This window comes from Oncorhynchus clarkii, chromosome 2, assembly GCF_045791955.1.
Source record: "Oncorhynchus clarkii lewisi isolate Uvic-CL-2024 chromosome 2, UVic_Ocla_1.0, whole genome shotgun sequence".
NCBI classification, from domain to species: Eukaryota; Metazoa; Chordata; class Actinopteri; order Salmoniformes; family Salmonidae; genus Oncorhynchus; species Oncorhynchus clarkii.
In genome coordinates, this window is record NC_092148.1 from 21,945,961 (window position 1) to 21,960,034 (window position 14,074).

Below are 14,074 nucleotides of genomic sequence, written 5' to 3' on the forward strand. Positions count from 1 at the left end.
TCCTACTTGTGTTCTCTCCCTCTCTCTTACTTTAGACTTTTGCTCTCACCTGTGGTCTTTCTCTCTCTCTCTCTCACACTCGCTTTCTCACTTTTTCTCGTTCATTTGCACCCTCTCTCACTCCCTTACTCACACAGTCTTTCTCTCTTTCTCTTTCGTTCTTTCTTTTTCTCTTTCCAAGTACAGTAGTGAACGTGGGATGATAACCATGAGATGCTGTTGTTGTGAAATAAGTGATTGTGTATTATTTTGTGAAGAGCACGTGATTATGAATAGATTGCTTTCTGTGCATGTAATGTTAAGCGTGAAATGCTTTTCCAAGCAGATGTATTTACATCTACGGGGTTGATTCTATTAGATTGTACAACGGGAAATATGAGACCAGTCGATATGGTCCTGACTTATGGCATTGACCATTTACAGTATCTTCTAGAATATCTTCACTGAGTCACATTCATTTCGGAGTCTGGTGCTGCGGGTCTAATATCCAGACCACACCTGTCCCCTTGGCGACAGGGGTTCGAGCCCCGACTCTCTGTGCCCTTAACCACTTTCTGTACCCCTCTCCATGTCTATCTCCCACTCTGTACTTACACCTGTCCTGTCAGAAAACAATCAAATACTTAAGGGGATTGGCACCCAGATCTTCTTCAAATGAAATACAAATATAAAGACAGTTAAGATAGATAAACTCTCAATGGCCAATAAATATATCAGTTAGCATATCTTCTCTGCATTAATAGCAACATCTTTCTTATGTTCTATTCTATCTGAATTAAACTGGCCAGCAGTCGCTCTCTGAAAGACTGAAACACTGCAATATGTGCTGGGAAAGTAGAGCAGTCCTTTAGAGATGACCAACGGCCCGAAAATGAGGAAAAAGAGAAACTAGGCCAGCAGGAGCATCATCTGTTAATCTTATTCTGTTTATTCATTTATTTCATTTTCCTCATTCAGTCATTGTTGTAGAGCGAGAGATTACTCGTGTCCTGGAAGGGAAGAGAGGCCTATGTGTGTTTTTGTGGCTATAAGCTGAGAGAGCAGGCCAGGCAGAATACAGCAGTAGTTGTTCTATCTGTCTGTTACTCACTGAGCAGCGTTTAGCCTCTTCCCTCACACAGCCGCTATGCTGAGCTAGGAGTTTGGCAGCAGTGATAGCACAGAGCATGTGTCAGATACACAGCAGGTGTGCAGTGCTGACTCAGAGCGGAGCCCGGAGGAGGAGACGGTGTGGAATCCTCCCTGGGGCCTCTGGTGTTGGGGGTGACACGTCACAGCTGACTTGACCTTGCCCTGATGCTTGATGTATTCCCTTGTGTGTGTGTGTGTGTGTGTGTGTGTGTGTGTGTGTGTGTGTGTGTGTGTGTGTGTGTGTGTGTGTGTGTGTGTGTGTGTGTGTGTGTGTGTGTGTGTGTGTTTCAGGTGCTGGGTTGGATCCGTAATGGAGAGTCCATGCTGAATGCAGGTCTGATCACAGCCAGCTCTCTACAGGAGGCAGAACAGCTACAGAAGGAACACGAGCAATTCCAACATGCCATAGAGGTGACTCTCTGTTCCATCTCTCTCATGTATTCCTCTTCTTCTCCATCCCTCTCCACTCCTTCTCTTCCTCCTCTTCTTTTCCTCTCTCCATGACCCTGGCCGTGAGCCCACTCTCCGGGGATGTCTCAGGGAGAGTGGGATATGTAAAAAACACACTTCCGATTCAAACATGCGTATTAATTCACACGTGTGAAATAGGACAAATATAAACACCCAGCAAATTCTTATTATTTTCCTCATCTCCATCCCCCTCGTACTCCTCTCGTCTCCTCCTTCTCTCATTCTCCTCCTCCTCTTCTCCTTCCTTCTACCCTCCTCCGACACACCACAGTAAAAACCCGAACCTCCCCCACTCCTCTTTTCATCCTCTATTGGTCATAAATCATCCCCCACTCTGATTTCACCAGAAACAGACCCCTGTTTTCACCCCAGAACATGTTTCCTTTGAACTCTTCTGAGCAGGGCTCATTTTAAATGCAGCCATACTGTATAAATGACTACATTCTGCAGGGCTGAGATTATGCAGGAAGGTTTCTGGAGTCATCTACTCACTGTGGAAGGAGAGGAAAAAAACCTGTTGGAGATTATTAGTCCCAGTTACTCGATCGATTTGATTATGGTATTGTAATGATATTGTCTAATGCTGTGGTGTGTTAACAGTCATGGTAGCAGAAGACTCACACAGTATGTAACACTCAGACTCCTTTCCTGTAGCCGTAGCCTCCAATCACATCCCTCCGTGTTCTTGTGAAAATTTGAAGATGTTAATGTGAACAATATTCATGAAGTGGAAACACTTTAATTAATCACCTCCCTCCCTCTCTCGCTCCCTCTCTCTCTCCCTCTCCTCAGAAAACCCACCAGAGTGCATTGCAGGTGCAGCAGAAGGCTGAGGCCCTACTCCAAGCCAACCACTACGACATGGACATGATCCGGGACTGTGCAGAGAAGGTGGCCGACCACTGGCAGCAACTCATGCTCAAGATGGAGGACCGGCTCAAACTGGTCAACGCCTCTGTAGCGTTCTACAAGACCTCCGAGCAGGTGGGTGGGACATCGCTAACTGCCCATTGGCCCCTAGCCCAATAATATGGCCCAGATTAGGGTATATTAACCACTCTAGATAGGGTGGTATTATATGGTATTACACTGCAGTTTGCCATGTATTTGCGTTCATGTACTTAGCCTGGGCTCGGTGGTGCATTGTGGGTAGTGTAGTTTTGACCTGTGCTGTGTGCTGCTCTGTAGGTGTGCAGTGTGCTGGAGAGCCTGGAGCAGGAGTATAAGCGCGAGGAGGACTGGTGTGGGGGAGCTGATAAACTGGGCCCTAACAGTGAGTCAGACCATGTCACACCCATGATCAGCAAACACCTGGAGCAGAAGGAGGCCTTCCTCAAGGCTTGTACACTAGCAAGGCGAAACGCTGACGTCTTCCTGAAGTACCTGCACAGAAACAGTGTCAACATGCCAGGGATGCTGTCTCACGTCAAGGCTCCTGAAACACAGGTCAAAAGTAAGTGGCTCTTTTTTTCCTTCCCAATCAAATACACCTTAGATCGTTCTTTACTGTGGTGTTCCTTTCAGGTGCCTTCTTCTTTTAGACAGATGGGATGTGTCCCCAAATAGCCCCCTATTCCCTATATAGTGCACTACTTAAGTGCTTTAGTAGTAGACTGTAGGACTAGCTTGCCTTTTGTGACATAGCCATAGTTTAAATGATAACGTGTCTCTTGTGGTTTTGTCAGACATCTTGAATGAGCTGCTCCAGAGAGAGAACCGGGTGCTGCACTTCTGGACAATGAGGAAGAGGAGACTGGACCAGTGTCAGCAGTATGTGGTGTTTGAACGCAGCGCCAAGCAGGTCAGTGCTGCACCTCAAGGAGAACTATACCAGAACGGTAACATTCATGACTACAACAACACGGTCACACACAAGCCATAAAACTAGACATAACAATATGACAGGTCATATAACATACCACCATGTTCAACCCTGTGCAAACTGTTCAGCTAAGCACTAGTTGGACTAATGTTTTGACCAAGTGCTGACCAAACCAAAGCCTCCAAATCTGGTTAGGTTCCAGGTAGACTGGTAACAACACAACAGTAGTGTTACCACAGCTAGAATTACATGCCCTACATTTTAACACTGGCTTATTGTAGTGCAGTGTCTTTCCTCTCCTCATTCTCTCCAAACTGTCTCCTCTCATTTAGTCAGTGCTGATTGACCGACCGAATGTGTGCAGCAGAGCAGGCTGAAGTATATCTCAATTGGAGACTGTTTGCTCCCCCATGTGGGCTGGTGTTAGCATTACACTGGTCTGGAGAGGCAGCAGTGAAGAGTGCATCTTCCCATCCCCTCGTAGATGTAAAATGTATAGAATGGTGTAAGGAACCCACAATATAAGCTTGTTTTACTGCAATTTTTGTAAACAACTTACTTGTAAACAAATACTGTATAGCCTCTAAACATGGTTAAAACTATACGTTTGATATCATGGATGGTGTCACGTTCTTTTGTAGAGACGGACCAAGGCGCAGCGGATGTTGAGTTCCACATCATTTATTGAAAGTGAAACTTAGCAAAGCAAAACAACAAACAATAGACAAACCGTGACTACAGAGGTGCTACGTGCACTAACTCAAAACAATATCCCATGAAACACAGGTGGAAGAAGCTACTTAAATATGATCCCCAATTAGAGACAATGATTACCAGCTGCCTCTAATTGGGAATCATAGAACATCACCAACATAGAAAAACAACCCTAGAACCCCACATAGAAAATATAAACTAGACTAACCCCCAGTCACGCCCTGACCTACTCTACCATAGAAAATAAGGGCTCTCTATGGTCAGGACGTGACAGATGGTCAGTCCTTGCATCCAAAGCTCTGTCTATGAATTTGAGAGTGGTTACATTTCTCTAGCCCCATCCTCAGTTGTTTAGCAAAACAGGGGCAGGGAGTCCTCTTTGATATTGTTTCAATGAAGGATTCTAGCTTTATGTCCATGAGGGGGTGTGAACAAGTGCACACTTCCTCAAAGGGTGAAGGCTAGGGAATAGGAATAAAACATTAGTGTGATGACAGATAAGTGATCTGGACCTCGTCTCGTTGTGATTGGTCCACAGGCTCTGGAGTGGATCCACGACACGGGAGAGTTCTACCTGTCAACCCACACCTCCACCGGATCCAGTATTCACCACACACAGGAGCTGCTGAAGGAGCACGAAGACTTCCAGATCACAGCCAAGGTGAAGGTTCCCATCCAGCAGTGTCCAACACTATCAACACTATTGTAGTTCTGAATCAGACTGTATGGTTTGTTTAGATTGTGGTGCCTGTAAGAACCGTAGCCAGTGTGTTGAGATGTAAAGGGACTAGTGTCAGTCAACCTGTCCCATACATACACTGCATAGGGCTGTCTAGGATCTGTTTAGTTTGTGCTGGCCATCTCCGTGGACGTGTCCCAAATGGTACCGTCTTCCCTACCTACTACATTTGACCAAGGCACTATGTACCCTGGTCAAAAGTAGTGCACTATATTAGGGAGTAGGGTGCCATTTGGGACCATTCGGGTAGTGTGTTTTGCTGCCCTGCCCTGTTTGTGGCCCTGTGCTAGGTATTATGATGCTGTATCTATGAGGCCCAGTCACAGGGCAGCCCATTGTCCCTGATGTTCTGGCCTCCTGAGTTATTGTGTGACAGAAAACTCTATTGTAGTCATGAACCTCTGGCACAGTGGGATTTGGCTCCTGTGGTTGACACCCGCACACACACACACACACACACGCACGCACCCCACAGCCCCTGTTCATTCTCTCTTTCACTCTCTCTCTCTTTCTTTGTATTGACAGCAAACCAAAGAGAGGGTGAAACTGTTGATCCAGCTGGCAGATGGCTTTTGTGACAAAGGGCACGCCCATGCGCTGGAGATAAAGAAATGGGTCACCTCTGTGGACAAGCGCTACAGAGACTTCTCCCTCCGCATGGACAAGTACCGGTCCTGTCTGGAGAAAGCACTGGGCATCATATCCTCTGACTCCAACAAGGCCGTGAGTACTGGAGGACAGGTTGGGGGAATGTTGGAGTGGAGGGTTGAGATAGAACATGGTGTATGTGGTATGTGTGGGAGGGGGGAGGTTGTGTGCGTGTGTGTGTGTGTGTGTTAGTGTGTGTGTGTGTGTGTGTGTGTGTGTGTTTGAAACAGATGAAAGGTGGTTAGTGTGTGTGTATTTGCGTGCTCACGCTCATGTGTGAGAGTGTGTGTCTCTGTGTCTGTGCGTGAGTCTGTATCTGTGTGTGTCTGTGTCTGTGCGTGAGTCTGTATCTGTGTGTGTCTGTGCCCGTGTCCCTCGGCGGTGCCTCGTAAAGTCCCCTGTCTGTCCTACAGAGTAAAGGGCTGCAGCTGGACATCATCCCTGCCAGCGTCCCAGGGTCAGAGGTCAAGCTGAGGGATGCTGCCCATGAACTCAATGAGGAGAAGAGGAAGTCTGCCAGGAGGAAAGAGTAAGCATTCACATACACAGTGGTTACACAGTTTGGTGGAGAAGCATCACTGTTATTAACACATTCACATACACAGTGGTTACACAGTTTGGTGGAGAAGCATCACTGTTATTAACACATTCACATACACAGTGGTTACACAGTTTGGTAGAGAAGCATCACTGTTATTAACACATTCACATACACAGTGGTTACACAGTTTGGTGGAGAAGCATCACTGTTATTAACACATTCAAAGCACTAGCAGTTGGGAATACCAGACAGGAATGTTTGCGCCAGGTGACCGAAATATTTCACGTATTCATACTGCAGTAATTAACATAGTATTGTCTAACACTTACCATTTATTTAATTGAAGATATTTTCATGACATCTGATAATTAGTATTCAGATAAAAATATATATATATATGACATACTGTATCTAACTTCAATGTCAGAGCCACTGGAAGGTTATTGAAATAATGAGGCCATCGAAAAAGTCTGAGCTACTTGTATTTAGTTGCCCTTTCCTTTTGGGACTTAGTGTTTGATGTTGCTCTGTGTAAGACTTACACATTTAGGCCATGCAAAATTGAAATGAAAATAAGGTCATACTATCACCATGAGAATAAGGTCATACTATCACCATGAGAATAAGGTCATACTATCACCATGAGAATAAGGTCATACTATCACCATGAGAATAAGGTCATACTATCACCATGAGAATAAGGTCATACTATCACCATGAGAATAAGGTCATACTATCACCATGAGAATAAGGTCATACTATCACCATGAGAATAAGGTCATACTATCACCATGAGAATAAGGTCATACAATCACCATGGGAATAAGGTTATACTATCACCATGCGAATAAGGTCATACTATCACCATGAGAATAAGGTTATACTATCACCATGAGAATAAGGTCATGCAATCACCATGAGAATAAGGTCATACAATCACCATGAGAATAAGGTCATACTATCACTTCAAACTGCATAGCAGCTAGAGCATTTTCATTCTCATCCCCTTTTCCCTTTATAATCTTTAAGAGCGGCAGATAGCCTAGCGGTAAGAACATTGGTCCAGTAACCGAAAGGTTGCTGGTTTGAATACCCAAACCGACAAGGTGAAAAGTCTATGTGCCCTTGAGCAAGGCACTTAACCCTAATTTGCTCCAAGGGCACCATACTACTATGGCTGACTTTGTAAAACAACACATTTCACTGCACCTATCTGGTGTATTTGACAATAAAACATTATTTTTCAGGGGTTTTACTGTACTGTATGTGTGCATCCCAAATGGAACCCGATTCACTAAAAAGTGCACTTCTTTTGACCAGAGCCTTAGTCAAAGGTAGTGCACTATATAGGAAATAGAGTGCCATTCGGGACGTAGAATATCAGTGGTCACTGTCACATGTGACATTTGTCTATGCCCCTGACACAAAACAGACCCAAACAAAAGCCATCTTCTCTCTCTCTCTCTTTCTTTCTTCCTTTCTCTCTCTCTCTCTCCCTCTCCCCCCCTCTATCTCTCTCTTTCTTCCTCTCTCTCTCTTTCTCTCTCTTTCTTCCTCTCTCTCTCTCTTTCTTCCTCTCTCTCTCTGTCTCTCTCTTTCTCTCTCTCCCTCCCTCTCCCTCTCTCTCCCTCTCCCCCCCTCTATCTCTCTCTTTCTTCCTCTCTCTCTCTTTCTCTCTCTTTCTTCCTCTCTCTCTCTCTTTCTTCCTCTCTCTCTCTCTCTCTCTTTCTTCCTCTCTCTCTCTCTCTCTCTTTCTTCCTCTCTCTCTTTCTCTCTCTCTCTCCCTCCCTCTCCCTCTCTCTCCCTCTCCCCCTCTCTCCCTCTCCCCCTCTCTCTCTCTCTTTCTTCCTCTCTCTCTCTTTCTTCCTCTCGCTCTCTCTCTCTTTCTTCCTCTCTCTCTTTCTCTCTATTTCTTCCTCTCTCCCTCTCTCTCTCTCTCCCCCTCTCTCTCCCTCTCTCCCCCTCTCTCTCCCTCTCCCTCTCTCTCTCTTTCTTTCTCTCTCTGCTGCAGTTCCCACAAGTTGAATGTTTTTTTTCCAGGTTCATAATGGCAGAGCTCATTCAGACAGAGAAGGCCTACGTCAGAGACCTGCGGGAGTGTACAGATGTAAGTACTGAGAAACATTTTTTTGACAGACTATACAGTGGCCACTAAGGGATAGATTTTTTGAAAGGAAAACATTATGTAAGCCAAGGCCCAACTGCAATGCAAACGCTATGCTTAGTTTTAGTTTGTCATCTGGTGTTTTTCTGGTTGTAGAAATGTCAGATGTCAGGAATACAACCAGGTAAAGATATGTTGTTCTCTGTGTGGTTTCCAGACCTACCTGTGGGAGATGACCAGCGGTGTTGAGGAGATCCCTCCAGGCATCGTCAACAAAGAGCACATCATCTTTGGCAACATGCTGGACCTCTACGAGTTCCACCACAAGTTAGTGTTCTGTACTGGAGTTACCCACACCGGACTCCCATTGCCTTGTAGATGCACTGGAGTGGTCAACCTATGGCCGGTCTATAGTAACTCAACCTGGGTCCTATTCATTAGTACAGGCACTGTATTGTGTACACTGTAGATTGTTGAGGATTTGTATTTATTTAATACATTTTAGATTAAGGCTGTAACGTAACAAAATGTGGAAAAAGTCAAGGGGTCTGAATACTTTCCAATGCCATTGTACATCTTCTTAAAACTTCTTTGGGATAGGGGGCGGTATTTTGACATCTGGATGAAAAGCATGCCCAAAGTAAACTGCCTGCTACTCAGGCCCAGAAGCTAGCAATGATTGCAAATTGCATTTAAATCAAATTGAATCAAAGTTTATTTGTCACGTGCGTCGAATACACCATAAATATAAATGAAAACAAGCGTTTCTTATTGGACAAGTTCAGGTAGTACCTCCTCGTTTTGCCCCGTTTAGTTCTGTTCGGATTCTAGTGAATACAACCCTGATCTCTCCCTTTCTGTACAGCATCTTCCTGAAGGAGTTGGAGAAATATGAACAGCTACCTGAGGATGTGGGTCATTGCTTTGTCACCTGGGTGAGTGTCTCACTGTCTGGACAAGCCAGCTTACAACACTGACGTAGGTGAGATGTTGCGGGAATATTGTGTCTCTTAACATTTGTGTGTCCATTTTGCAGGCAGATAAATTCCAGATGTATGTGAACTACTGCAAGAACAAACCAGACTCTACCCAGCTCATTCTGGAGCATGCAGGGCCCTATTTTGATGTACGTGTAGATGAGTACCAACGTAGCCATGCTATAAATACTTAATACATCAAATGTTGAACCACTAATCAAATTCTGCGAGGTCTTATTATGTGGTCTTTTGAATCAGATCCTTTGAAGTACTATTTATGCTAATAGTTTTGAATAAATGCAAGGAAGCAATATTATGCAGGTATATCAGTTATGACGGTAGCCAACAAATCTGGCTTATCCGGGTGATTTCTGGGTGTTTGGCAGTGAGGCTGATCTTAACAGGAGTTGTGGTGGTAGTACAGGAGGGAGGAAGAGGGGTAGATGAAGCCTACTCACAGAAGGTTGACCTTAGATTGCTGTCAGTGACCTCCAGCTCTGAGGAGAGGGGTATCTCCATTCTCCACCAGTGCTGTGTGTCTAGGTCTAGGAGCAGGATTACGCTGGCGACTGCTGCCTCGGCGTCTCTGTGCCCTTTAAGACGTCTCTGTCTTTTGGTTTCCAGGAAATTCAACAGAGGCACCGGCTGGCCAACTCCATATCCTCATACCTCATCAAGCCTGTCCAGAGAATAACCAAGTATCAGCTGCTTCTCAAGGTACTGTACACTTGCAAAATAGAAACAGTCGTTAGACGACTCTCATTAATAAGTACAGTGGGGAGAACAAGTATTTGATACAGTGCCGATTTTGCAGGTTTTCCTACTTACAAAGCATGTAGAGGTCTATAATTTTTTTATCATAGGTACACGGAATCTAAAACAAAAATCCATAAAATCACATTGTATGATTTTTAAGTAATTCATTATGCATGACATAAGTATTTGATACATCAGAAAAGCAGAACTTAATATTTGGTACAGAAATCTTTGTTTGCAATTACAGAGATCATACGTTTCCTGTAGTTCTTGACCAGGTTTGCACACACTGCAGCAGGGATTTTGGCCCACTCCTCATTACAGACCTTCTCCAGATCCTTCAGGTTTCGGGGCTGTTGCTGGGCAATACGGACTTTCAGCTCCCCCCAAAGATTTTCTATTGGGTTCAGGTCTGGAGACTGGCTAGGCCACTCCAGGACCTTGAGATGCTTCTTACGGAGCCACTCCTTAGTTGCCCTGGCTGTGTGTTTCGGGTCGTTGTCATGCTGGAAGACCCAGCCACGACACATCTTCAATGCTCTTACTGAGGGAAGGAGGTTGTTGGCCAAGATCTCGCAATACATGGCCCCATCCATCCTCCCCTCAATACGGTGCAGTCGTCCTGTCCCCTTTGCAGAAAAGCATGCCCAAAGAATGATGTTTCCACCTCCATGCTTCACGGTTAGGATGGTGTTATTGGGGTTGTACTCATCAATCTTCTTCCTCCAAACACGGCGAGTGGAGTTTAGACCAAAAAGCTTTATTTTTGTCTCATCAGACCACATGACCTTCTCCCATTCCTCCTCTGGATCATCCAGATGGCCATTGGCAAACTTCAGGCGGGCCTGGACATGCGTTGGCTTGAGCAGGGGGACCTTGCGTGCGCTGCAGGATTTTAATCCATGACGGCGTAGTGTGTTACTAATGGTTTTCTTTGAGACTGTGGTCCCAGCTCTCTTCAGGTCATTGACCAGGTCCTGCCGTGTAGTTCCGGGCTGATCCCTCACATTCCTCATGATCATTGATGCCCCACGAGGTGAGATCTTGCATGGAGCCCCAGACCGAGGGTGATTGACCGTCATCTTGAACTTCTTCCATTTTCTAATAATTGCGCCAACTATTGTTGCCTTCTCACCAAGCTGCTTGCCTATTGTCCTGTAGCCCATCCCAGCCTTGTGCAGGACTACAATTTTATCCCTGATGTCCTTACACAGCTCCTCTGGTCTTGGCCATTGTGGAGAGGTTGGAGTCTGTTTGATTGAGTGTGTGGACAGGTGTCTTTTACACAGGTAACGAGTTCAAACAGGTGCAGTTAATACAGGTAATGAGTGGAGAACAGGAGGGCTTATTAAAGAAAAACTAACAGGTCTGTGAGAGCCGGAATTCTTACTGGTTGGTAGGTGATCAAATACTTATGTCATGCAATAAAATCCCTCTGTTCTCTCACCCTCTGTAATCCAGCTTGTATAATGGTCTTGTTTATTGTAGAACACATCGCTAGTTGTCAACAAAGCTACAATGTTGGAAGCTAAACTGCATCTTGCATGGAACACAGTCCTTTACAGCCTTTATCTTTCATTGGACCTTGAGGTTTGTGAAATGCAACTGAAGTTTTGTGTTTGTTTCTCTCTCTCTCTGTGTGTGTGTGTTTGCGTTTCCTCTTCAGGAGCTGCTGACCTGCTGTGAGGAGGGGAAGGGGGAGATCAAGGATGGTCTGGAGGTGATGCTCAGTGTCCCCAAGAGAGCCAACGATGCCATGCACCTGAGCATGATGGACGGTAGGAGTAAATATACATAGAACTAGCCAAGGGTTTCCCCTTTTACCTGTAGTAGGAGGACTAGGCCTTGACCTACTGGACATTCCTTTTAGCTCCTAGTCGAGCAGGCTGGGCTAACTCACAGGAAGCTTTTATGGAATATACACTACCATTCAAAAGTTTGGGGTCACCTAGAAATGTCCTTGTTTTTGAAAGAAAAGCACATTTTTTTGTCCATTAAAATAACATAAAATCTATCAGAAATACAGTGTAGACATTGTTAATGTTGTAAATTACTATTGTAGCTGGAAACGGCAGATTTTCTATGGAATATCTACATAGGCGTACAGAGGCCGATTATCAGCAACCATCACTCCTGTGTTCCAATGGCATGTTGTTTTAGCTAATCCAAGTTTAAAAAAAATTAAAGGCTAATTGATCATTAGAAAACCCTTTTGTAATTATGTTAGCACAGCTGAAAACTGTTGTTCTGATTAAAGAAGCAATAAAACTGGCCTTCTTTAGACTTGTTGAGTATCTGGAGCATTAGCATTGGTGGGTTCGATTACAGGCTCAAAATGGCTAGAAACAAAGAACTTTCTTCTGAAACTCATCAGTCTATTCTTGTTCTGAGAAATGAAGGCTATTCCATGCGAGAAATTGCCAATAAACTGAAGATCTCGTACAACGCTGTGTACTACTCCCTTCACAGAACAGCAAAACTGTATCTTAGCAGAATAGAAAGAGGAGTGAGAGGCCCCGGTGCACAACTGAGCAAGAGGACAAATACATTAGAGTGTCTAGTTTGAGAAACAGACGCCTCACAAGTCCTCAACTGGCAGCTTCATTAAATAGTATCCGCAAAACACCAGTCTCAACGTCAACAGCAAAGAGGCGACTCCGGGATGCTGGCCTTCTAGGCAGAGTTGCAAAGAAAATGCCATATCGCAGACTGGGCAATAAAGAGTTTATATTAAGATGGGCAAAAGAACACAGACACTGGACAGAGGAACTCTGCCTAGAAATCAACAGTTTTCAGCTGTGCTAACATAATTGCAAAAGGGTTTTCTAATGCTCAGTTAGCCTTAAAATGATACACTTGGATTGGCTAACACAATGTGCCATTGGAACACAGGAGTGATGGTTGCTGATCATGGGCCTCTGTACGCCTATGAAGATATTCCATTAAAGATCTGCTGTTTCCAACTACAATAGTCATTTACGACATTAACAATGTCTACACTGTATTTCTGATCAATTTTGTGTTATTTTAAATGGACAAAAAAAATAGTTTTTCTTTCAAAAACAAGGACATTTCTAAGTAACCACAAACTTTTGAACTGTAGTGTAGCTTTACAAATTCTTATTTGAATCAAGTGACTTGACAGTCCCCTCTCTTCCTCCTCCTCTTCCCCCCTCCAGGGTTCGATGGGAATATTGACTCCCAAGGAGAGCTGATCCTGCAGGAGTCCTTCCAGGTGTGGGATCCCAAGACTCTGATCCGTAAGGGACGTGAGCGCCACCTATTCCTATTTGAGATGTCCCTGGTCTTCAGCAAGGAGGTCAAGGACTCTAACGGACGCAACAAGTACCTCTACAAGAGCAAGCTCTTTGTAAGCACAACCTGTCCACTCTCTCATCACAATGGCTGGAACTTGAGATCTGCACGCTTAACTTAAATGGAAGTCTCCCATTCACATCAATGAATGATTTACCAAAAGAGTTGCCTGCGCGGATCTCTAGTCAATACTTTTTTATCAACCCTATATTTACTCGCTTCCTTTCCTGTTCTTTCTCAAACCTGTTTTTGTGTTGTCTCTGCTCCTAAGACTTCAGAGCTTGGTGTCACAGAACATGTGGAGGGGGATCCGTGTAAGTTTGCTCTCTGGGTTGGGAGGACCCCCAGTTCAGACAACAAGATGGTGCTGAAGGTAACTGGGACATTATGACTTAACAGTAACCCAGCACACAATCAAGCACAATGAATATTTATGTATTTACTCCCACTTTTGTCCAAAACGTATTCCCTTAAGTGGGTGTTACTGTGTGTTTTAAAGATTTAAGTTCAACCCACTAAGATTTGATGACCACTAAATGTACTCCTACAATTCCGCCCAAAACACATTTCTTTGAGTGGGCGTTACCAAGCCTATGTATTCAAGTTCGAAGATTTGCATAACAGTTCATGCACTTAGAAACATATCTGCGTGTTGATGCGTTGTGAGTCACAGCACACACACATACACATGCTATGTATATATTATACACATTATATAATGGCAGACTGCCCATCTTAATCTGTCCGTTATATAAAAGCAGCACACTCTTGATTGTTGTTGCATAGTTCCCATGAAGACATGAGTGAGTCATATGCTAATTATGTGTCCACTCATTCACATCATTCACACAGCACT

The 14,074-nt window shown here is 44.5% G+C and overlaps 1 protein-coding gene across 5 annotated transcripts in view; it reads left to right on the top strand.

Annotated features, from left to right (window-relative positions):
• Positions 1-14,074, top strand: part of LOC139424372 (triple functional domain protein-like) — a 143,003-nt gene that overhangs the window by 96,445 nt on the left and 32,484 nt on the right. For all 5 annotated transcript variants that reach the window (XM_071176162.1, XM_071176128.1, XM_071176138.1 and 2 more), the window contains 15 exons: positions 1,423-1,542; positions 2,395-2,586; positions 2,791-3,055; positions 3,288-3,403; positions 4,677-4,799; positions 5,403-5,600; positions 5,939-6,054; positions 8,107-8,173; positions 8,388-8,497; positions 9,036-9,105; positions 9,207-9,296; positions 9,772-9,864; positions 11,570-11,681; positions 13,083-13,273; positions 13,490-13,591. In XM_071176162.1, the coding sequence (XP_071032263.1) occupies positions 1,423-1,542; positions 2,395-2,586; positions 2,791-3,055; positions 3,288-3,403; positions 4,677-4,799; positions 5,403-5,600; positions 5,939-6,054; positions 8,107-8,173; positions 8,388-8,497; positions 9,036-9,105; positions 9,207-9,296; positions 9,772-9,864; positions 11,570-11,681; positions 13,083-13,273; positions 13,490-13,591 (1,965 nt within the window). The remainder of the gene's footprint in view (positions 1-1,422; positions 1,543-2,394; positions 2,587-2,790; positions 3,056-3,287; positions 3,404-4,676; positions 4,800-5,402; positions 5,601-5,938; positions 6,055-8,106; positions 8,174-8,387; positions 8,498-9,035; positions 9,106-9,206; positions 9,297-9,771; positions 9,865-11,569; positions 11,682-13,082; positions 13,274-13,489; positions 13,592-14,074) is intronic.